General features: G+C 37.7%; 1 protein-coding gene across 2 annotated transcripts in view; it reads right to left on the minus strand.

The window, feature by feature from the left end:
- Positions 1–23000, minus strand: part of LOC136238457 (uncharacterized) — a 33446-nt gene that overhangs the window by 6449 nt on the left and 3997 nt on the right. The window contains exons 2-5 of one of the 2 annotated variants that reach the window (XM_066028931.1): positions 18030–18089; positions 16347–16407; positions 6554–6637; positions 5342–5497 (exon numbers count right to left, since the gene is read on the minus strand). In XM_066028931.1, coding sequence (XP_065885003.1) covers positions 5342–5497; positions 6554–6637; positions 16347–16407; positions 18030–18040 — 312 coding nt within the window. In that variant the 5' untranslated portion in view covers positions 18041–18089. Of the gene's footprint in view, positions 1–5341; positions 5498–6553; positions 6638–16346; positions 16440–18029; positions 18090–23000 lie in introns of those variants that run through there. The other variant, XM_066028930.1, reaches the window with a different exon arrangement.

The raw sequence follows: 23000 nt of genomic DNA on the forward strand, positions 1-23000 counted from the left end.
CCAAGCTGTAGCTGCATATTCCAAAGTGGATTTGACGTATGTAAGATACAGATCTTCTTTGATTTTACGTGAGCAATTTGTGAAATTTCTTCTTACAAAACTTAATACAGAGTTTGCCTTTTTGCGCACACTGTCCACGTGCTGGTTAAAAGATAGCTTGGAGTCAATTGATACCCCCAGGTATTTGGCACACTCGACCATAGCAAGTTGTTTTCCACAAAGGGCGTAATTAGCATGTATTGGGGTTTGTTTAAGAGTTATTGATATAACCATACATTTATTGATGTTGAAAGACATTTTCCACTTTTTCTCTCATAGTTCCAAAAGTTGTAGATTGTCTTGCAAGGCTCTAACATCTGTAAAACTGTCAATTCTCCTATATAGTATGCAGTCATCACCATATAAGCGACAAATAGAACTTAATTCCTGTACAATATCATTTATATATATAAGAAATAACAGAGGTCCTAGTACAGAGCCTTGTGGGACACCACTTAAAACATTGCAGGGGGTGGAGGTGCATCCACCACACACAACACTCTGTGTACGTCTAGTCAGAAAAGATGTGATCCAGTTTAGTATATTACCTCTAACTCCATAATAGTTCAATTTTAGAAGCAAGTGACAGTGCGATACTTCGTCGAAAGCTTTACTGAAATCAAGTAAAATCATGTCTGTTTGGCTTTTTTGATTTAAATTGTAAGCTAGATTATGGATTGTTTGCAATAACTGTAACTCAGCAGAACGCCATTTCTGAAATCCAAATTGCATGTCTGACAAGATATTACTTGATTTTATGTGTGACATGATATTGCTGTATACCGTATAGAGGGAAACGTTGGCGGGGGAAAACTTTGGCGAATTTGGCAATTTGCTACAAATTCGCCAAAGTTTAACCCACCAATTACTCGTAGCGTTTGAGAATAGCATCTATATAGCTATAGAATGAGCTCATATTCGCCAAAGTTTATTTCGCCAAATGCAATTTAGCTTGCTATTTGCCAAAGTTTACTCCCGCCAAGGTTTCCCTCTATATGGTATAATATGTTCCATGAATTTACTACATACACTAGTAAGAGACACTGGCTGATAATTTGATGAATCCTTTCTGTTTCCTTTTTTGAACACTGGGAAAATTAGTGCTTTTTTCCATTCTGATGGTACTGTACATTGATTTAAGGAGGCAGAAAAAAGTAGCTGGAGCGTGCCCCACTTATTAATTACTGACTTGAAAGTGGTGTGTCCATTATGCTTCACTTTCAGTTATGTTCAGCCCAATATACAGCACTACAAACAAAGAACATTAGGAGAAGCACCTCTGCAATCAATCCAGTCACCACAAATAATACGGAATATTCGTGCACCCCAACTGCCTCACAAGTAAAGTGGTTAATACGCTTCGTTTTCACCTATTTTCAGCAGCGTTATGAATGAAGAACAGTATTAGAAGCGCCTCTGCAATCAATCCAGTCACCACGGAAAATATGGATGGTTTCCATTTACAAACGTAGGGAAGCCATACATCACGCTACTACAAACTGACACCTTGGGCTGTCAGCAAAAATAAATGGGACACAAAGGAGGACAAAGGTAAGTCCATGATGTGTGCGTTGTACGTACTGCGGTATGTCAAAAGGCATGTCTCCGGATGAAGCGATGTCGAACAGTGAAAAAATCAAGCCCGTAGCCTTAGCCGTTATCAAGTTACACTTGCCTGAAGGTATCAGACAGGCAGTTAGTCAGTAGAAAATTCCATTGAATAAAAATTCTCATAACAATCCTATGGAAGTGTTTAGGATCACACTGAAGGTACTTTTGGGCTTAAATTATACCTAACCAATACTGCCAAGGCGCCAGAATGGTATTCTGAAGCTGTATTTTTGGCCAGAAAAGCCTAAATCTCAATGATCCCTAATATAGTCAGGTTCACTATGTCAAAAAATACACTTTCGCTCAGTTTATGGGGATTAGCAAACCGATACATTTTTGGAAAACTTAGAGCATGAGGAATCTGAAAATCAATGTTTACATTTGCACAAATTCCTGCAAGGTCAGCATTTTTTTTAATTTCAAAGTGACAGCTAATAAAATAAGAGAATTCTAATATATCAAGTTTAATTTGACATAAAAGTTTAATAAATGAACTCAAATTCTCTGGTGACATTTTTACACCTCTATTCATTAGAGGTGAGACAGTTAATCATGAATAATTGAATGTTTTACAAAGGAATAGAAGAACGCCTATTATACTACAATAATTCAGGATAGTGATAAGAATTAACAAATGCTCTGGATTGTTTGGAGTATAACTGGTGCAAAGTACTAGTACAAAGTATAACATGACTTCTACTGAAACAGTTCAAGCCTGAAAAACAGCTGAAAATTTAAATACTCTAATAGAGCAGTCATTTAAAAGTAGTCAACTTTTGAGCCCATTTTTTTGCTAATAGCACTAGATGAACTTCGAAAGAATTTTCATTTTAAAAGTACAGTAATTGGAATCAGCTCTCCCCTAAAAGGAAAATTTCCTTTACATAAACAATTGGCAACAATGATGATCACCAAGAGCAATTTTAAGCACCAGATAGACATGCACTGACAAGTTAAAATTGACACACAATCTTGAAAATTAGTATCCACTGTTACCTAATTGTTAATCCAATGAAAATTTGCTTTCCAGTGACAGAATGATTGCATATCACACATCTTTAAATAATCAATAATCCATTGCCATTGTTGATGGAGTGATTCTTATCCAGAAGATGACAAAAATAAAAAAGGACATTTGGCAAAGTAATAAAATATCTAGCCAAGATGTTTTTAATGACAGGCTTACAAGTAACTGCTCCATGCTAAAATGCTAGCGCTATTGCAACGATTTACCTTGCACAGAACTGTGTTTGTGTGGTACAGATGTACAAGTGATGAAGATTTAAACATACAAGTAGAAGAAAAAAAATTAAAGTTGGATTAGGGATCAAAAAAGTAAAGAAACAAGGGAATTGCTAAAAAGTAGTGAAAGAAGATAGGTTGCCTATACATCTGCAGATATACTAGTGGACATTTAATCCCTATAAGTCTATAACCATGACTGAATTAGGGATTAATGTCCACTATAGCATATAGGAAACCTCTCTTGTTTCACTACTATATTAGACTGAAGTATAGGGATTAAATGTAGGACTGATTTTGTAACATAATCACTGGTGAACCCGCGCATAAACTGCATCAAAAGGACCTGACAAACCATATGTCTGGACGCATGCCCCAACTATCAATTATGTAGCAAAAAGGGAGGTAGTGGCCATTATGATTCCTTTTCAGCTATGATTTTCCCATTACACAGCGTTGCAAACAAAGAACAACGTGAGAAGTGTCTCAACTATCAAACGTATTACTATGGAAAATACCGGCGATAAGCTATAGCGTGAATTGACACTTTGCATTGTCTGCGAAGAGAACTGGAACAGAAAGGAGGGCAAAGACAAGCCCATGATGCATGTATTGTATGTCTGCGGTTGGCAAAATCAAGCCCGTATGTCAAGTTATGCTTGGCTGTCAGTCAGTCAGTCAGCGTAAAATTCTGTTGAATAAAAGTTTTTAAAATGCTATAGAAACTTGTTGGAAGAGATTGGAGTTAGTCTGAATACATTTTTGAGCTTGAAATATGGACTCACAGTTGACTGCTTTATTAGAGTATGTGACTGCTCTATTAGAGTAACTCAATCTTTTCTGCTGTTTTTAGGCTTGAACTGTTTCAGTGAAAGCCAAACTTATACTTTGCACCAGTTATACATAGATCTCATCCAATTAATCTGGAACATTCCTCAATTCTTTTTGCTAAAAATTATTCTTGAGTTATTGCAGCATAATGGACGCTCTTCTATTCTGTTTGTAAAAACTTCTAATTTTTCATGATTATCTATCACCTCTAATGAATAGAGATATGTCACCAGAGAATTCGTTGAGTTCAGTAATGAACTTTTATGTCAAATTAAAATTGAATTTCTTACTTTATTGGCTGCCATTTTGAAATTTAAAAATACTGACCTTGCAGGAATCTGTGCAAATGTAAACATTGATTTTCAGATTTTCCATGCTCTAAGCTTTCCAAAAATATATAGGTTTGCCAATCCCCATAAAATTTTAACAAAAGTACATAGTAAACCTGACAGTACAACCGTACTGTACGACTGTACAGAATGTTTAGATAAACACCCTGCTAAACGTTTTGCTGTGACAGATGGTTTAAAAGTGGGTGTGACAGCTTGCTTTATCATCATGCCAATCGACATTTAGGCTATGCAAACTAAGAATGCTTTGAAATAAACAGCAGCCACAGCACTTCAAGTAAAGAAGTGTATGAAAGTAGATAGAGTTAATGACACTTGTAAATGAAACTATACTTCCAGACTGTAGTTTTAAAACTACCAGACTGTAGTTTTAAAACTACAACATGGCATATGACTAAAATTTTTTCGTGAATTAAGACTATTTTAGCATACTTTCTTATCAACTTTCCGTCAAGATTAATCAATACGTAGTCTTTAATTACACTAGTAACAAACCTCCAACCTTCAAGTATTCTTAAAACATTCTGTAACAAGCGGTTCTGAACATTTGCGGAAAATTTTAGACACCCAGTCTCTTTAAGTGGGAAACACTTTTTGCATATATGGGTTATTATGTGGCTTCTTGTAAAATGTTGGAATCCCCTCAGGCCTTAATTTAATTTTTAAGGTGCCAAGGACAAATGTCCTTACATATTCACAAATGTAGACATAGCGTCAAATTGTCCAGACATGAGCTAGAGGAGCACTTTGTATAGACTGCTGGAATCGGAATAGGGAGTTTCCATTAAAAGTTTTGAGGTTAAACACAACCACATAGCTGCAACATATCACCGGATAACAGCTGCTGGTGATATTGCGGATTGCACATCCGTGGTCACCAATGTCTATGGCGTCACGTGAAACTGGGCCAATGAGAACGAAATTTGAATAGAAGTCCTCACATTTGATTGGCTATTTGGTCGAATCCAAAAAAAAAATTATGACAACGGATGCGCAATCCGTGATAACAGTACACAAAGGGGAGGTGGCATTGGTAAATCCTTGGGTTGGGAAAATGTAGTATCTCCTAGCAACCAAGTGACAGTTATCGTTAGCACTGCAAACAAACATGTACACATCAGCTTTTATGGTACCACTATTGGTTTTGCAAGGACATGTGTGTCCACCCAAAACTAATTATGTGCAGACATTGTGCTATTTGTGCGGATTTTGTCTGTTGACCGCACGTTAATTTAAGGCCTGCCCCTATATAGCAGTGTGTTGCATACCTCTTCAATGTTGATATTAGCTTTGTCACTGACTTCCATAAATTTTGCATCATGTTTCTTAGCCAACTCTTCGCCTTGTTCTTTACTCACAACTCTAGAAACTTCTTGGTCACATCTATTGCCAAGAATCATTTTCTCTACATCTTCAGGAGCATTCTTTTAAACAAATAAAATGAGTTATGTATTGAATAGCTCAGCAAACAACAGACAATTAAATAGTATGCACACATGTAGAGTACATGTATAGCTCAGTAATAAAACATATCAAAAGATTGTGTCACTATCTGTATAATGCTTTATTTGAAATACCGTACTTGGACAGTCAACAGTATACTTTGATAGCCGAGTGCATTCATTATGTGGAGTTCATTCAAGTGTTAACATGTTATACAGTGCAACCTATATTTAACAGACACTTTGGGACCAAGTAATTGTGATGAATTTTTACTATTGTAAGGAGGTTGACCTTTTTCAGAGGTAAAATTGTATTGGTAGGGACCTCAAAAACTGCCTTTTATAAGGAGATTAAATGTACAGTGTCCTTTACAGGGAGGGTCCTTTAAGAGAGATTCCACTGTACTAATCTGTTAACTATCAAGTGATATAACTAGTAGTATTATCTTTTACAGCATGCAGGCTAATCATTACACTAATGAACCTTATATCGCAACATAAAAATGGCAATGATAGTGTGAAGGTCTTTAATTAGGCATTTTGCTATGTTTAAATATTATAAGGTGAGGCATACTTACATACAAATGTACGATACTTTGTATCAGAATGGTTTTGCCAGCTGGGCCTATTTCGCATTGCTTTTATCTCCATCTCCATGTTGTGAAGCAGCAAACATTTTGCTACTGTGCGATGGAGTTCCCACACTATCATGGCCATTTTGTCAAAATTACGATATTACATGTCATCAATCTGGATAAGGTACATTCATAACTACACACATATACTTTAACAGGGCTTCATTGCCTATGTACTCAAATATGAGACCTTATAATCACCCTGCAGTGACTTATGTACATTACGCCAACTTCATGATCAGTAATGTACATGAAAAGTGTATTGCATACCTCTATTGGCCACAATTTTGATGCAGACACATATAATGTGCTTATGTGTACATACATAACTGTAGTACATACCTATTTGATATCTTTAATACTTTTTAGCCAATTATCTATGTAGCTAAATGGTCTTACATACCTCTTTGATATCTTTACTTTTTAGCCAATTCTCTATGTAGCTAAATGATCTGCTATTGGTGACATCATATATCATCATGATACCCTGTGTTTATTATTAAAACATAATTTACTAACTACATTTAGCAGACATATACAGTGGTTAAGCGCTGCTGCTAACAACACATAGTCCTAAACAGTTTGGTACAGCTTCTGGCCACTATCCAATGACATACAACACTCAAACTGTGATGATTATTTATACAAGTACACAGAAAAATTTTCAACTAGAGTAGGGACCATAGCACATCAATAAAAAGTACTGAAACAAGCTGGAGTAGTGCACGATATTAAATCACAGTAAAACAATAAGAAATGTTATATCCCTACTGTGCATTTCCATTATGGTATCTTGAGCACAGTAGGGATATAACACTTCTTATTGTTTTACTGTGATCTAATATCGTGCACTACTCCAGCTTGTTTCAGTACTTTTTATCGATGTGCTATGGGTCCCTACTCTAGTTGAAAATTCCAAATATTTCTGTGTACTTGTTTGTTAACTATTTTGTAAATAATTATTATGACTAGTGAACCCACGTATACCGCATCTGAAATGGCACCGCGCACCCCAATTATCATCTGAAAAGTGAAGTATCCATTACTCTTCGTTGTCAACTATGTTCAACTCGTTACGCAACATTTCGAATCAAGAACTGTTCGAAAAGCACCTTTGCTATCAAAATAACCACTATGAAAAATACGGATGATTTCCGTTACGAAGGGAAGCCATCACGTGCTACCACTAAATTGACACTTTTCGCTGTCAGCAAAGGGACACAAAGGAGGACACTGGTAAGTCCATGAAGAATACACTGTACGTACTGTGGTATGCCAAAAGGCACCTGTCAGGCCAAAGCGACGTTGAACAGTGAAAAAATCCAGTTTGTAGCCTTAGCTGTTATCGAGTTATGCTTGTCTGAAGGAATCAGTCAGTTACTCAGTCAGTCAGTAGAAAATTCCGTTAAATAAATTATTATTAAAATTCCATAGCAACTTGTTGAAAGCATTTCGGGTTGATCTGAAAACTTGTTTGGGCTTAGTTTTACCTAACTAATACTGCCTCATCGTCGTCAGTGAAAATTGAGGCTGGTTTTTGGGCGATGTTATCCCATGGGCCACGTCTACTCCTTTGTGGTCCCTACTATACAGTTGTATGATAAGAATACCATACAATAGATGATATGCATACTAAATTACTTGAAAGAAAAATGATCGAGCGTTGAGTCTCAACGGTAACTTATTCTCGTGAATCCCATACAAAAGTATGGGCAGCGAATGCGGCTCAGACAATAACTCACCACTAAAGCTACGGGTGCGGTTTTCTCAATTGGAACACGTTACTTTTGAATTAGAAAAATTTGTTGTTGTCAAAGAATCGTCTGTAGCTGGTCTACTGTAGATGCAATGAAGTGATTTGTGCCTTTCCCCATAGACCACAATACATTCAGTCACTGTTGTGACGTGTTAAAAATCACGTGTTTATTAGAAAATTTACGGTACGCATATCGTCTATTATATACGTACACACTTACTATTTAGCACACTGAAAACTCTATGATGGCAATTGTTAACCCTCTCACCGTCACAACCGCCATATGGCGGTTTCAATATATAAACCCCCATAGCATCACATTCTAAGCACTCTATAACTTCAGTCAAGTGTTTTAGTAGTTCCTGCACTTATCCTGTAGCGGCCACACCCTTAAGTGAATGGGAACAGGGATAACCGGTCTCTCGTGCACTATCGCATGGTTAGATAATGCAATCACGTACTTTCGGAATGTCGATAACAAACATTGTAGACAATTCTTTGAAGTGATAATGGCACTACTAATGAAGAGAAACAGTAAGGAGAAGGTTGGAGTGGCGTGTTGCTACTTTTTTACGCCTCGAAACAGTGACCTCATGTCTGTATGCACATGCGCACTTGCTCAAATGCTGACTTGGTGATCATCGCTTCAACTGTAAACAGGTTAGCGATGTTTATTGTGTTGTTATAAACAGTCCTAGCCTGTAAAGTAGTGAAATTTCACGTTTGGTTTCACTTAGGCCAATTTTTGCATTTTGAAGTTATATAATGGCTTTGTGTTTGCCCTTGTGTAAACAATAGAATTCCTTGTTCTATAGCGAGTAAATTGATATATAGTTTTATAGGATTATATGGTATGGTTTGTAAGTTATAGCAGTTTAGAAGCAGTAGATTGGAGGCCTCTACAAATTTGGCAGTAAGGGGGTTAAAAGGGAATGGCACAGTGCATTTCAAGACAGTTATTGGTAATAATATGCTTTGTTTTTTGTCTTGTTTTAACCAAGAAGTATAGCATCAGCCAGAGGTTACTTTTTAACCACGTTATGACATAAATACATACATACATACATACATACATACATACTATGCATACATACATACGTACATACATACATACATACATACATACATACGTACGTACGTACATACATACATACATACATTCAACTGGTTAACTATCACAACAGACATGCAAAATGGTGAAGATAAAAAGATTGGTGCTTCTCTAAAACAAACTGCACTATACTCTCTTGCTTGGTTTTCACGTTATGCTAATGAACAGTTTTTAATACTGATACACAAAAATTTGCTAAAACTACAAAGCAATGATGCTAATGCTGTTTATTTGCTAAGGTGTATATCAGTCACACAGCAGTGGAAATACCAGATTTATTTGCTAAGGTGTATATCAGTCACATAGCAGTGGAAACACCAGACTACTATGCCCATGCAGCTTCAGTGGCGGATCTAGGAATTTATAAAGGGGGTTTCCAGTTTAGAAGGTGGACATATCCACTGCATAGGAAGCAGAAGGATGCTACAGTTGGGGGTGCCCAAAATTTATGGTGGTAGTGTTCGCACACCAACCATGCTAATTCTAGGGGGGTCTGGGGACATGCCCCCCCCCCAAGGAAAATTGTGAAAATTAGGTGTCAGGAGATTGAATTTTGAGGCATTTCGGTGGTTCTAGTTGTTAATCAAATACTAGTACTATTAATTTTATTTTAATACATGCTTGACTATTAGAGTATTTCGATTGTGATTGACAAGTTTCTGGAAATTCACGTGACGACTATTGCACAATGCAGCTTTGAGTTGGGGTGCTCAGCACCCCCAGTAAAATAGTTGCAGCACCCCCTCTTCCGCTGCCTATGCATGAGTGTGCGAAGAAGCACACTCACCTTGCTAGTAGTCAAGGGGCAGTCACTTCAGTACCGTCTGTTGAAACACTTGCGATCGGGATCAAGATTTAATCAAGCGATCAAGGGGCTTTTGTACAGTGAATCAAGTGATCAAGATGTCCACAAAAGTGACGATCAAGCACCTTTCAAAGCTAACTTTAGCAACACGATAATTTACTAATATTTTACGGTAGACTATGGCACTTTTATAAGTGTAATCAAGCGATCAAGGCGAAATTTCGACGATCAAAATTCTTGATCCCGGTTGCAAGTGTATCAACTGGTGGTATGGAAGTGACTACCCCTTGGTAATGATGCACCGATACCAAGAGTTCATAATATAAGTAAGGGAGAGAGTATCCAGCTTCCAATATATAGCCTGGTGTTGATAAGGTCAAGGCTTTATTCTGTGAACAGGCTTAATGTGTTACTTGACTCAGTGATTTTCCTGGATGTATTCCAGTTAGATACTCTCTCCCTTACTTGTATTATGAACTCTTGCCGATACCGATACTAGCATCGGTATCGGGCTTATTTTGATGGTATCGGGCTTGTATCGGTTTAAGTACAAGCCACCCGATACTACCGATACTCGATGACGTAGGATAATTACTTTTCAAGATGGTGGATGCTGAAGCGAATATGTTAGTGACATGTGGTGAAAGTAGTATGGATGTGATAATAGATGTGATAGAAGATGAAATAGAAAGCCACGAAGCCACTGAAAATAGCCACGAAGCCACTGATAGCTACCACGAAGTCACTATACAAACAGAAGGTGAACCGCTACAGTCGATTGCAGAATTCTTGAAAAATTAATTCCGTACCGTGAATATTTCCGTAGGTCACGTGCATGCACGAGTGTCATTGTTGGAGTGATGGATCTTCGGACAGATTCCATTTACATGGGGATATATTACCATTGTAACGGTTCATTTTCTCAGACTAGCATTTCCACGACTGGAGAATCAACCAGTGAAGTCTCAAGTGAAAGCGGCAAGGTATTGAGAACATTTTTGGCGGCATAACTGGCGCGCAATGTGACAAGTTTATCACTTTCAATAGGTGCAAGTGGAAAGTAACAACGGTTCACCTATGCCAATATTAAGTGACGAAGAGGATGATTGTGAGACAGTTGATACGTGCTATTCAGTGAAATTGATCAACCCTAACCGAAAGTCAGAATACCGGGTTGAAAAGTGGCAGACACATGTTAAGTTCAAGACTCCTGAGCAACTGACCATGAAGCTTAAAGAGTCATACATCGAGTTAAGTGCCTGTGGTGAGGTACAGGTGGGGTATATGGAACCTGGACATGGATACAAGCGTTGGATTACCTGTTGGGAAGATTTACAAGATATGTATGAAGCTTACAGCACGAAAAAAGAGATTCTTCTTTGGTGCTTTCTGCCTGGTAAGGGAGGAGCAGTCAGTAAGAAGCGCAGCAATGATACTGCTGGTCATGCCGATGAAAAACGTACAAAGTGTACCACCGAGATAGAAGGTAAAATAGATGAGGCCAAGGAAATATTGTTGAAGTTGAAAGATAAGCATGGGAAGAAGTATACAGCAGAGCAGTACCATGCTTGGGCACAGTTAATACAGATTGGGAAGCAGAGCTCGTATGATGAACCCCCAGATTACCCATTTTTTAGAGGTAAAAAGAAGAAAGATAATGAAAGAGTGTCTGAGAGTACATCAAGTAACTCAGTTCTGACCAATTCTACTACTAATGCCACTTCTGTTCCTACTGTGGTTGGCATATCACCAGGGAAGAGAATCAATCTTCGTACTGAGTGTATTCAGCAGCTCCAGCAACTAGGGGAGCTGCTTGATAAAGGTAATATCACATCTGACCAGTATGAAAAGTTGCAGGAAACAATTCTAAGTGATATCTACAAGTTTTGATGTGCATGTGTCCACATATACTGTGTTTATATTTAGGCTATCTCTTATCAGTTAGTTAGATTTGTGATACTTATTCAGCATACATTGAGCAAGACATGTATACTTATAATGTATTTGTTCATATAACTACTATGAGTAACCACAGTCATCAATCTAAGAACACGCTAAATCAGCTGTAATGCTATGTAAGGCTGACTTTATTACAGGTGTTTTATCTGGTATTGTTTGCAGTAAACTTTCATGTCTCTTCAAATAGTACTTCACATCACTGAAAGCTTCTTCTACTGGATTGTAATCGGGGCTGTATGGAGGAAGAAACATCACAAGTATCCCAGTTGTCTGAAACAAACTGATGACCTCTTGTACATGGTGAATGGAGCAATTGTCCATAATTACAATGGATTTTGGATTTGAACCATTGAATGGGTTCATGTTAGGAATAAGGCTCCCCCTTGCAAAATCAAAAAAGCGTTCGCATTTGTTGTACCCTTCATGACTTCAGCAGCAACCAACCCATCTGTAGAAAGGGCAGCTATAGCAGATATCCTTTCACCACGGCAAAGTAATTGACGACACCTTGGTCTTTCACCTTTAATTGCATACCCATACTTTCTCAAATAGGTGCGGTTATCTGAGCCTGTTTCATCCAACCATACAAATTGTTCCCTTTTGTATAGCATAGTGGTTGCCATACATTTGCCCCTTAACAATGTGGATTGCTGGAGTGCAATTTGCTGAAGCTTCTTACGAGTAAATCCGTGTCTTCTCAACAATCTACAAATGGTACTCTTAGAAATCTGTACTCCTGATGCATCTTGGATTTTCCGACACAGCTCAAACAAGTATATGCCTGGATGCTCGAGCACATATCCTATCACATACAATTCTAATTGCATATCCATTTGTCTTGTATGAAGCCTTGGTTTGCAATGTGACTTAGGGTCAACTGCATTTGTTTCCTTGAAGAGTTTGTAAACTCTACATACAGTGCTGATGGACACATCTAATCTTTCTGCTATTTCCACGAACAACAATCCTTTCGAGAGGCGTTGCCACATAAGGTGCTGTGCGTACACAGTTCGCTGAAAGGGACATAGCTAGCTGATATCTCTCGTGATATCCTATGTTCAAATAGCTAGTCGTGCGTTTTTTCGACTTCATGTGACCTACGGAAATATTCACGGTACGGAATTGATTTTTCAAGAATTCTGCAATCGACTGTAAGTGTTGATAAAGGAGTAAAAGAAAGGAAGAAAACCAGCAAGATAATAATTATGGGAAAATATTTTAAAATCGACAAGAGTGACAATAAAAAGGCTATATGTCTTACTTGTGAGGAAAAAGTTTCTCGAAGAGGAAGCGTTTCAACCAAATTCAACACAAGCAACCTTCGTAAGTATTTGATGGTACACAAGGATCAATTTCAAAGTCTTTTAGAAGAGGAGAAGAGAAGAAAGGAAAAGCCAAAAAAAGCTGAAGGAGTTACATTGAAGCAAGAAACATTGAAATCCATGGTAGAAAATGTACAGCGTACAGTGCAAATAACCCAAGAGCAAAAGCTATTACTTACCGTGTTGCTGAAATGATCTGTACTGACTTACAGCCCTTTAGTATTGTCAGTGATTTAGGGTTTGAGCGCCTGCTGGCTGAACTTGAGCCCAGATATGTACTACCAAACTGTCGACAGTTCTCAGAGGTTCTTATTCCTGAGATTTTTACAAAAGTCAAACGGGGAATCTCTGAGCTTTTGAGTTTGGTTAGCTACGTCACTCTGACCACTGAAGTACCAATTGCTCTCATTCGTTTCTTAGCTTGACAGCACATTTCATTGTGGAAAGTACAATGGAAAAGAAAGATGTCATGTTGTGTGCTTGGAAATTCAATGAATCACACACTGGTGTCAATATAGCAGCTGCTATACTATCTCATGTTCGCCAATGGGAGATAGAAGTATTGTATGTGTTTTACGAGACAATGCTTCCAATATAGTAGCTGCAATGAATTCTGCAAATCTCAAATCATTGCCATGCTTGGCACACTCTCTCCAATTAATCATCAAGGATGGTGTTTTACTGCAACCTGCAGTCCAGCAGTTGTTAGCTACTGCTAGATCCTTAGTGGGTCATTATCATCGTTCCAATTCATCATTTCAAAACTTCAAGAAAATACAATCACAGCTCAACTTACCTGACCATGTCCTTATTCAGGATGTTACCACTAAATGGAACAGCTCCTATTATATGTTAGAAAGGTTAGTAGAGCAGAGGAAAACCATTACAGCAGCTAATACTGAATGTCAACCACCTGCTGAACTAAACACACAACAATGGTTTTTGGCTGAAAAGGTAATAAAACTTTTGAAGGATTTTGAAGAAGCAACACAGGAAGTTAGTGGAGAATATGCCAGTGCCTCTGTAATCATACCAATAATCAGGGCTCTAAAGAAAAAAATTTCAGAAGATGAGGATGACCATGGTGTTATGTCTATGAAGAGAGGTATGTTGAAATCCATACAGGAACGTTATGGAAATGTAGAGCAAGAATCTCTATGTGTACTTGCTACAATTTTAGACCCAAGATTTAAGCTAAAGCTAGGGGTTTATGTCTGCTAGTAGTGCAGCTCATGCAAAAATGCTTCTTATTACAGAGTGTGAGGTTTATCTGAAGAAATGTCAGTCAGACAGTGATGAGCCACAGCCGAAACGTAGCAGAAGTGACTCGAGAGAGAAGTCCAGTTCAGCATTATGGAGCCTGTTTGGTGAACTGATAGCTGATTCAACAAATGGTGATGGTGAATTGAAGATGACTGTGGAATTGAAACTGAAGTGATAACAGAAATGTATTTGAAGGAACCTGTAGTCTCTCGTTCTGAGCATATTCATCCCTTAAAATATTGGTAATTGAAGAAAGTTGTTTGGCCATGCTTAGCTCATCTATCTTGCAAGTACTTATGTATACCTCCATCATCTGCTGTTTCAGAGCGATTGTTCAGTAGTGCAAGTGACATTATCTCAGCAGAAAGAAACAGAATTTTGCCGGAAAAGGCTGAAATGTTCCTCTTTATTAAAAAAAACTTACCTGTCGTGGGATATTAATTGCCTTTTGTAAGTTTTCTTGTGCTGTAAACAGGACCTGTATTGTACCCTGACACTTTTAATCACATGTTACCACTTGAATATATCGTTTAACTGTAGTATCGGTATTGGACTCGGTATCGGTATTTTTATCCAATATGGTATCGGTATCAGCATCAGTTGTAAAAATCTGGTATCGGTGCATCACTACTTGCTAGGGGGGTCTGGGGGCATGCCCCCCAGGAAATTTTTGAAATTTTGATGCTCTGAGACTGCATTTGGCAACAATTTTAGTGTGAAAAATAATATTTACGAAGTCTATATTTACGGAGTGTTGAGCATGCATATCGCTTATTATAGGTGCACGCCGCAATAATTAATTAAATACTCAACTATTAGTATAGCGGTGTAGCCCCCAAAATTGGCAATATTGTGGACTTTTTCATAAAACCATGAAACTTTCCACATAAATAGTACTCCTCAATACATGTAATTTTAGATATAGTGCCATCGCTGATTTGACCTTTGGTGACCTTTACAGCCATTTTTGTACAGAAAATTGATTATTTTTGTCTTTAACTCCCTGAGGCAGTAATTAACTTGTTAAAACATGGTACCAAACAAAAGATCTTGCTGATAGAAACAACTTGGTTTTATTTGAAGTCAATAGGTGATTTCATTACAAAGTTATGATCATTTTTAATAGCTACAAAATTTGATAAATTTATGCATAATTATCTGCCCACAGGTAATTCACACCTCGAGGGCAGGTAAATTTATCAAATTTTGTAGCTAATAAAAATGATCATACCTTTGTAATGCAATCACCTATTGACTTCAAATAAAATGCTGTAAAGCATTAATAAATAAATAAACTAGTGTCCATTTGGTTCTACTTGGGGTACTAAGAGATAATGAGTTACTCTCTAGAATTCCTATGGATATAATTACATGAAAATAACAAGGAGAAAACATCCTGACCACCTGGTAGACTTCTGTAAGTGTTCGAACGTAAATCGGATGGCTGCAGGTTCGAGGCCACCTAGGTCCAGTCATGGATTTTTTCTCCCTTCTCCAACTTTTCAAACACACCTAATGTAGCTAAAGTCTTTGAGCAGGCTGTAGGACCAGGTGTCCTACAGACCTTCAGCACTTGTGCTGTAAAGCATTAATAATAAATTAATAAAAAACCAAGTTGTTTCTATCAACAAGATCTTTTGTTTGGTACCATGTTTTAACAAGTTAATTACTGCCTCAGGGAGTTAAAGACAAAAATGATCAATTTTCTGTACAAAAATGGCTGTAAAGGTCACCAAAGGTCAAATCAGCGATGGCACTATATCTAAAAATACATGTATTGAGGAGTACTATTTATGTGGAAAATTTCATGGCTTTATGAAAAAGTGCACAATTTTTTGGTTGTGCCGCTATACTATATTGCACAATCATTTTTCAAAGGGGCTTCCATGGAAACCTTGAAACCCCCTTAAATCCGCCACTGAGCTTGACACTATAACACATTAAACCCTTCAACATTGCAATACCTGAGAGTTACTATACCTTTGCTCCCCTGTAATATGCTATATTGATGGCACTGTACCTTTCCTGACCTCCTGTATCCCTGAAACATACAATATTCATATAATCAAGAGTATATAATGGAGAGGGAGAGTATCGAACTACGCTATACGCTGTGAAAAATGAGCCCGTAAAGTCCTATGGCATCGTTCAAACGACTCGGTGATTTGTGTTGATTGGTGACTAATTATAAGCGCAGTGGGCGCACTTTGTAGATGTGGCTACTGAGTGAAAGAACGGTGTACTAGAGAAAAGTATGGCACATTATGCAGAGGAATTTGCCATACAAAGAGAAAGACAGACGCAGCTAACCTGGAAAGCAAACATCGAGGTTTCATCATGGTCGAGCGAGGTCGAGATTTCGATATTTCATCATGGTAGAGATTTCATCATGGTCGCCATCCCATGCCTTGCCTCGACAGTTGTACTAGTTAAAGTGACTCGTCTAAATGGAATTTCAGCCATTGTGATTCTATACGGACCACCCGTTAAAACATTTAAGGTGTTAAATCTGAGCAATCAACAGCGGTCAGGTTTACGACAAGAAACGAAAGTATGCGGGTTACTTTACGGGCTCATTTTTCACAGCGTATAGCGTAGTTCGATACTCTCCCTCCCCATTATATACTCTTGATATAATATGGTGGTGAAATTTGAAACTGAAAAAAAATTCTATGGTGAAATAGGCATATAAACAAACTTTCTTAGGTAAACTAAAACATTATAATGTTTCCAACTTGCAGTTGTTTGACAACTGTACTGTTTGGCATTACTGTATCTTTTAATGGGACCACTCTATCTTTTACAGCTTCAGAGAATGTATTTTATGGGTAAAACCATCAAGTTCTTTATGTCCAGTTATGATACACCCCGTGCATGCAAAGCTGAATATTTTATTGTGAGCCATACTTGCTCGTACTACTACTGTATACAGTACTACTGTATACAGTACTACTGTATTGCATGTGCCATCATTATGTTAAGGAATTGGTGTGAGTGTTATGCAAACAATAAGGAATAAGGCATGTGGCCAAGATGTTAATATATCAAGAGGCTGGGCCCAAGTGCTTTAACATCAAGGCTATGGAAGAACAGCAGCTAAAAAAGAAAAGTGGATTGTTTTTCTCAAGAGAAATAGTGGTGACAGTAAAGGTATCAAGTGCAGACATGTGTGGTTTGGCTTCATTACAAGTTTGAGAATAGGCCATAACAGACTGTGCACTTCATGGCTTCCACATAGAGAATATAATAATGGTGAAAACCTTGATTGGTTATAAATAAAGTGTCATACATTTAAACGAAAAGATTTTTAGTGGATGGAGCAGTACTAAAATGAGCCAAATTTCAAGAACTTGCATAATTCCATCCTTGAGGTTCGAATCAACTCAACATGAACACACTATAGTCACTATAGGTGTAACTGGTATTCCGGTTCCTTGTGTTGTACAAATTTGTGGTTAGTGCAACCTTTGTAACCTAAGTAATTTTGTCCCTTGCTGATTACTATTATGTTGGTGACAACCAGCAAAAAAAACAAACTGTTGACAATGAACTAGTCATGCCTTACAGTTATAAGTATGCTTTCATAAAACTTTTATAAAGTAAAATTATAATATATACTTAAAGGAAAATATCATGCAAAGTTTTATAAATACTTATACGTACCATAATTGCATCCTTATTTCCTTTCCATTAATTTGTACTTTTTTAACTTGAACTCAATGCCTAAAATTAAATATGATAGAAAAGCACACACAATGCACAAATACGTATCATACAAAAATATCACCCTAAAACCAGCCTCAATTTCCTTTTTAGACAGCTTGGCAGCATTGGTTAGCCCAAAAAATGTTTTCAGACCAACTGACTGATTGACTAACTGACTGACTAACTGACTGACTGACTGACTAACCAACTGACCGACCAAATGGCTAACCAACCAATGCATCTAGCCAAGCATAGCTTGGCAATGGATAAGGCTACAGGCTTAATTTCTTCATTGTTCGATGTTGCTTTGTCCCGAGATGTGCTTTTTCACCAACCGCATCATGGACTTGCCTTTGTTCTCCTTTGTGTTCCAGTTCTTTTCACTGACAATTTAAGGCACAAATTTGCGATAGTGCAATGCGGCTTCCTGTGACTGTGTTGACTATTACGCTAATTGTCTGTATTTTCTGTAGCTACTGGATTGATTGCAGAGATGCTTCTTGTACTGTTCTTTGTTTGTAATGCCGTGTAATGGGCAAAGCATAATGGCCACCTCCCTTTCCATTACATAATTGATTGTTGGGGCATGTGTTCTGACACAAAATTATTATTATGGAATTCCTGCACCATTCTTTCTTTAATGTGGTATGCGCTGGTCTATTTGTCATAATTATGTTATAAAAAAAAGTAAATAATCAAGTAGAAGGAAAAATTAGGAATTTTAAGTTGGATCAGGGATAAAAAAAAGTAGTGGAATATAGCTAAAAAAAGGAGAGGTCATCTATACCTGTAGATGTACTAGTGGACATTTAATCCCTAATTCAGTCACACACACATCCTTTTCACAGCTTGGCTGTTTTTGTGTAGATTTCACTTCTTTTCATACTTTATATGGCCCCAAACCAGCCTATGACAAACGTCTGGGTTTGATTTTTCCCACATTTCTACTTATCCATACAGATGATTATTGAAGACACAATTATAAATGTACTAGCATTATTACCTGCCCAATGTGCAGGTATGGTTTAGATAACAAATTTATTCACACTTGTGACACATACACACACACCCACTGATGATGAGGTATTGTGTACAGACCATGAAATATCAGACATGTGAGATTGAGCCGATATAGACAGTTTAGTACGTGTATATCAATGGCGGATCCAGGATGGGGCATTTGGGGCAAATACCCCCCCCTCACCTAGTGGAGGAGCCAGCCATACTTCTACTAAACTTTGTCAGGCCAAGATCAGTTCATAAAACTCATGAAAATATGCACATTTTACTACAAATTAACCTGAGACCAAAGCAAACCAAAGTCAAACTAGCTGTGAAATTGTCACCCAGCACCTTCGTGCATACTAAGCGCCTCTAAAAATAATTATCGTGTTATTCTTATCCTCTTTACCAGTTAGCGAGCCAATTAGGCACTGGAGGGCATACACAGAAGGCAGAGCCTGTACGAGGTGTTGCTGTGGTTTACTATATAGCTACCACTATTTTATTTTATGGTTCAGACTGATTTTCTTTTCATTAGGCAGAGGAATGCACAAGATGCCTACTGTTTCCAATATAAGACCATAAAATAAAATAAAATAATGGTTGCTATATAGCTAGCTAACCTTCATTATACAAACTTTAGCCCCAAAAAGCTAGGTCTAGCTATTTGGTGTGGCTACTTTTGAGTTAATATCTCATTAATCATACAGTACAATAGTACTGTATAGTAGGGATGATGAAGGTGTGGGCGCAGTCCACGAAGAAAAACTACCAAAAATCATCTTCAGAAATCCTTCACGGCCACTTCACAGTATTGGTCAGGTATAAACAAGCCCAAATGTGTTTTCAGAACGACTCGAAACGTTTCCGATGAGGTGCTATGAAATTTAAAAAAACATTATTTTAGTGAATTTTCTACTGCCTCACTGCCTCACTGATGCGTTCAGTAAAGTGTAGTGGAAAACTGGCTACAGCTACAGCCTTGCTTCTTTGGCGGAAACGCTTCGAATTTTGTGGCGAAAAAACCTTTCACAATATTAAATACCTACGATGTGTGCGCTACTGTCTTACTGTTTTATCTTTGATCCTTCTTTACCGTGGCCATTTCTCATGGGTACGGCTTCCATCAAAGCACACACACCACAGCGCCCCAACATATTGGAATAAACGTGTAGCATAATTGTAGCGAGTACGTAATTTTAATGTTGGGATATACCTCGGGATATGCTGCTGCCTGTTCAACATCGCCGGTTGAGAAACTACACACGTAAGGATTAGAGTGTTTGCTTTGGTTCGAAGGTGGTTTCTTTTCCGAGTTTAAAAACCAGGTGTATATAGCGCCTCTCTACAGACTCTATGGGTAGCTTTCCCAGAGCACTTTTCAGGTGTACTACAACTGAAAAACACCGTAGTAGGCCTCATAGGCTCGCATATCTCGTCGTCTAGAAAGTGGGCGTGACCCGTACTTACGTGAACTAAAAGTAAGAGCAGCCCTGAGACTTTGTTGAGAGAATTTGTGGAAAATAATACTGTAGACACACTATAAAACAGTTGAAAAGATGCTTCTGTGGGTGATGTGTTGTTTAAAGTGGTTTGTTAAAAGTACACATCCTTAGGAATGTTTAGCTGCGTATTTCGAGAATTGCAGGGGGGGAATTACTAAATACAGTTATTCAATAAAATTTACAAAAAAGTACACAAACAAATGTAAGAAAAAATTAGGAATTTTCCATATGAGTAGGGACTACAGCAATAAAAAGCACTGAAACAAGCAGCTGAGACAAAACACAACCAAATGATTGCATTTTAATCCCTACTTTAGCCATACAAAACACAACTGAATGATTGTATTTTAATCCCTGCTTTAGCCATACCAACTGAATGATTGCATTTTAATCCCTACTTTAGCCTGTATGGCTAAAGCAGGGATTAAAATACAATCATTCAGTTGTGTTTTGTCTCAGTGTTTGTTTCAGTGCTTTTTATTGCTGCAGTCCCCACTTATATGGAAAATTCCTAATTTTTTCTTACACTTGTACTAAATCATAGTCTCATATGTATCTTGATTAATCAGGTTACACAAAAATAAAATGAGACAAAAATATAATCTCGATAGATGACCTTGTACACAAATTCATGAAATATACCACAAATCGCTTTGAAATGGTCACTGAATAATGAAGTTATAGCCTTATCTGATACGTAAAGTGGTCATGAAGTATAAAATATGTGGTCACTATAATGAGGTGGTCTATCATATAGGTGGTCTATCATAAAGGTGGTCTTATCATAGAGGAGGTCTTTGTAAAGAGGTGAGTACTATTAGCTATTTCACACATTTTGAACAATTTCAGTTTTTCAGTTTCAATTTCCACTGTTTTCAATGTCCTGTGATATTGTTGTCCGAACTGGCACATCCTTATAAGAGTAGTATGCATACCATATTAGTCACACTGATAACAAACAAGTACACAAAAAATTTGGAATTTGCAACTAGAGTAGGGACCATACATCAATAAAAAGTACTGAAACAAGTTGGGATAGTCCATGACATTAAATCACTGTAAAACAATAAGAAGTGTTATATCCCTACTGTGCATTTCCGTTATGTTATATTGAGCACAGTAGGGATATAACACTTCTTATTGTTTTACTGTGATTAAATACCATGGACTACTCCAATTTGTTTCAGTACTTTTTATCGATGTGCTATGATCCCTACTCTAGTTGAAAATTCCAAAATTTTTTGTGTACTTGTTTGTTAACTTTTTTTGCAAATAATTATTATTACTGGTGAACCCACGCATACCGCATCTGAAAATGGCACCACGTGCCCCAGCTATATCAATTATCGTCTTAAAAGTGAAGTATCCGTTACGCTTTGTTGTCAGCTATGTTCAACCCATTACACAGCATTTCGAATTAAGAAGTGTTCAAAAAGCACCTCTGCAATCCACGCATACCGAAAGAAAGAAATGGTGCCGCGTGCCCCAGTTATATCAATTATCATCTGAAAAGTGAAGTATCCATTACGCTTTGTTGTAGGCTAAGTTCAACCAATTACACAGCAGTATGAATCAAGAACTGTTTGAAAAGCACCTCTGCAATCAAAATAGCCACTATGAAAAATACAGATGATTTCTGTTACGAAGGGAAGCCATCACGTGCTACCGCCAAATCAACACTTTTTGCTGTCAGCAAAGATGAATGGGACAAAAAGGAGGACACTGGTAAGTCCATGAGGAATGTATTGTAGATACTGCGGTATGCCAAAAGGCACCACTCGGGCCGAAGCAACGTCAAACAGTGAAAAAATCAAGCCCATAGCCTTAGTTGTTATCGAGTTATGCTTGTCTGAAGGCGTCGGTCAGTCAGTCAAGCAGTCAGTAAAAAAATCCATTATAATTTTTTTTCAAAATCCATAGCAACTTGTTGAAAGCATTTCGGGTCAATCTGAAAGCTTGTTTGGGCTTAATTTTACCTAACCAATACTGCCTCATTGTCGTCAGGGAAACTTGAGGCTGGTTTTTGGGTGATGTTATTTCATGGGCCACGCCTACTCCTTTGTGGTCCCTACTATACAGTACTATCGTACTGTATGATAGTGTGAGAAAATGGTTTTTCGTTTACAAATCTTGGTGTCATGTACACCATTATACATTCACACTGCTTGTCTTGTGTGCTTTACACACCTTATCTTGAAAGTGTGCCTGCACCCCAAGGGTGTGTTGCTGGTTAAGTGTGCTATGACCACCTCAGTTTTAACAGTGCAGAGTCCCACTGCAGCACTTCCAGTATTTGCAAAGTCCTTTCTGCCTTTCTACTGGTATAATACTGCAAACCTAAGTACCACACTTCTCAACCAACCTAATGGTTTGGGGATGACCTGTCTATGATGACAGATTACGAGCTGTCTTCACTCCACGC

The sequence above is a fragment of the Dysidea avara genome, chromosome 11, assembly GCF_963678975.1.
Source record: "Dysidea avara chromosome 11, odDysAvar1.4, whole genome shotgun sequence".
Taxonomy (NCBI): domain Eukaryota; kingdom Metazoa; phylum Porifera; class Demospongiae; order Dictyoceratida; family Dysideidae; genus Dysidea; species Dysidea avara.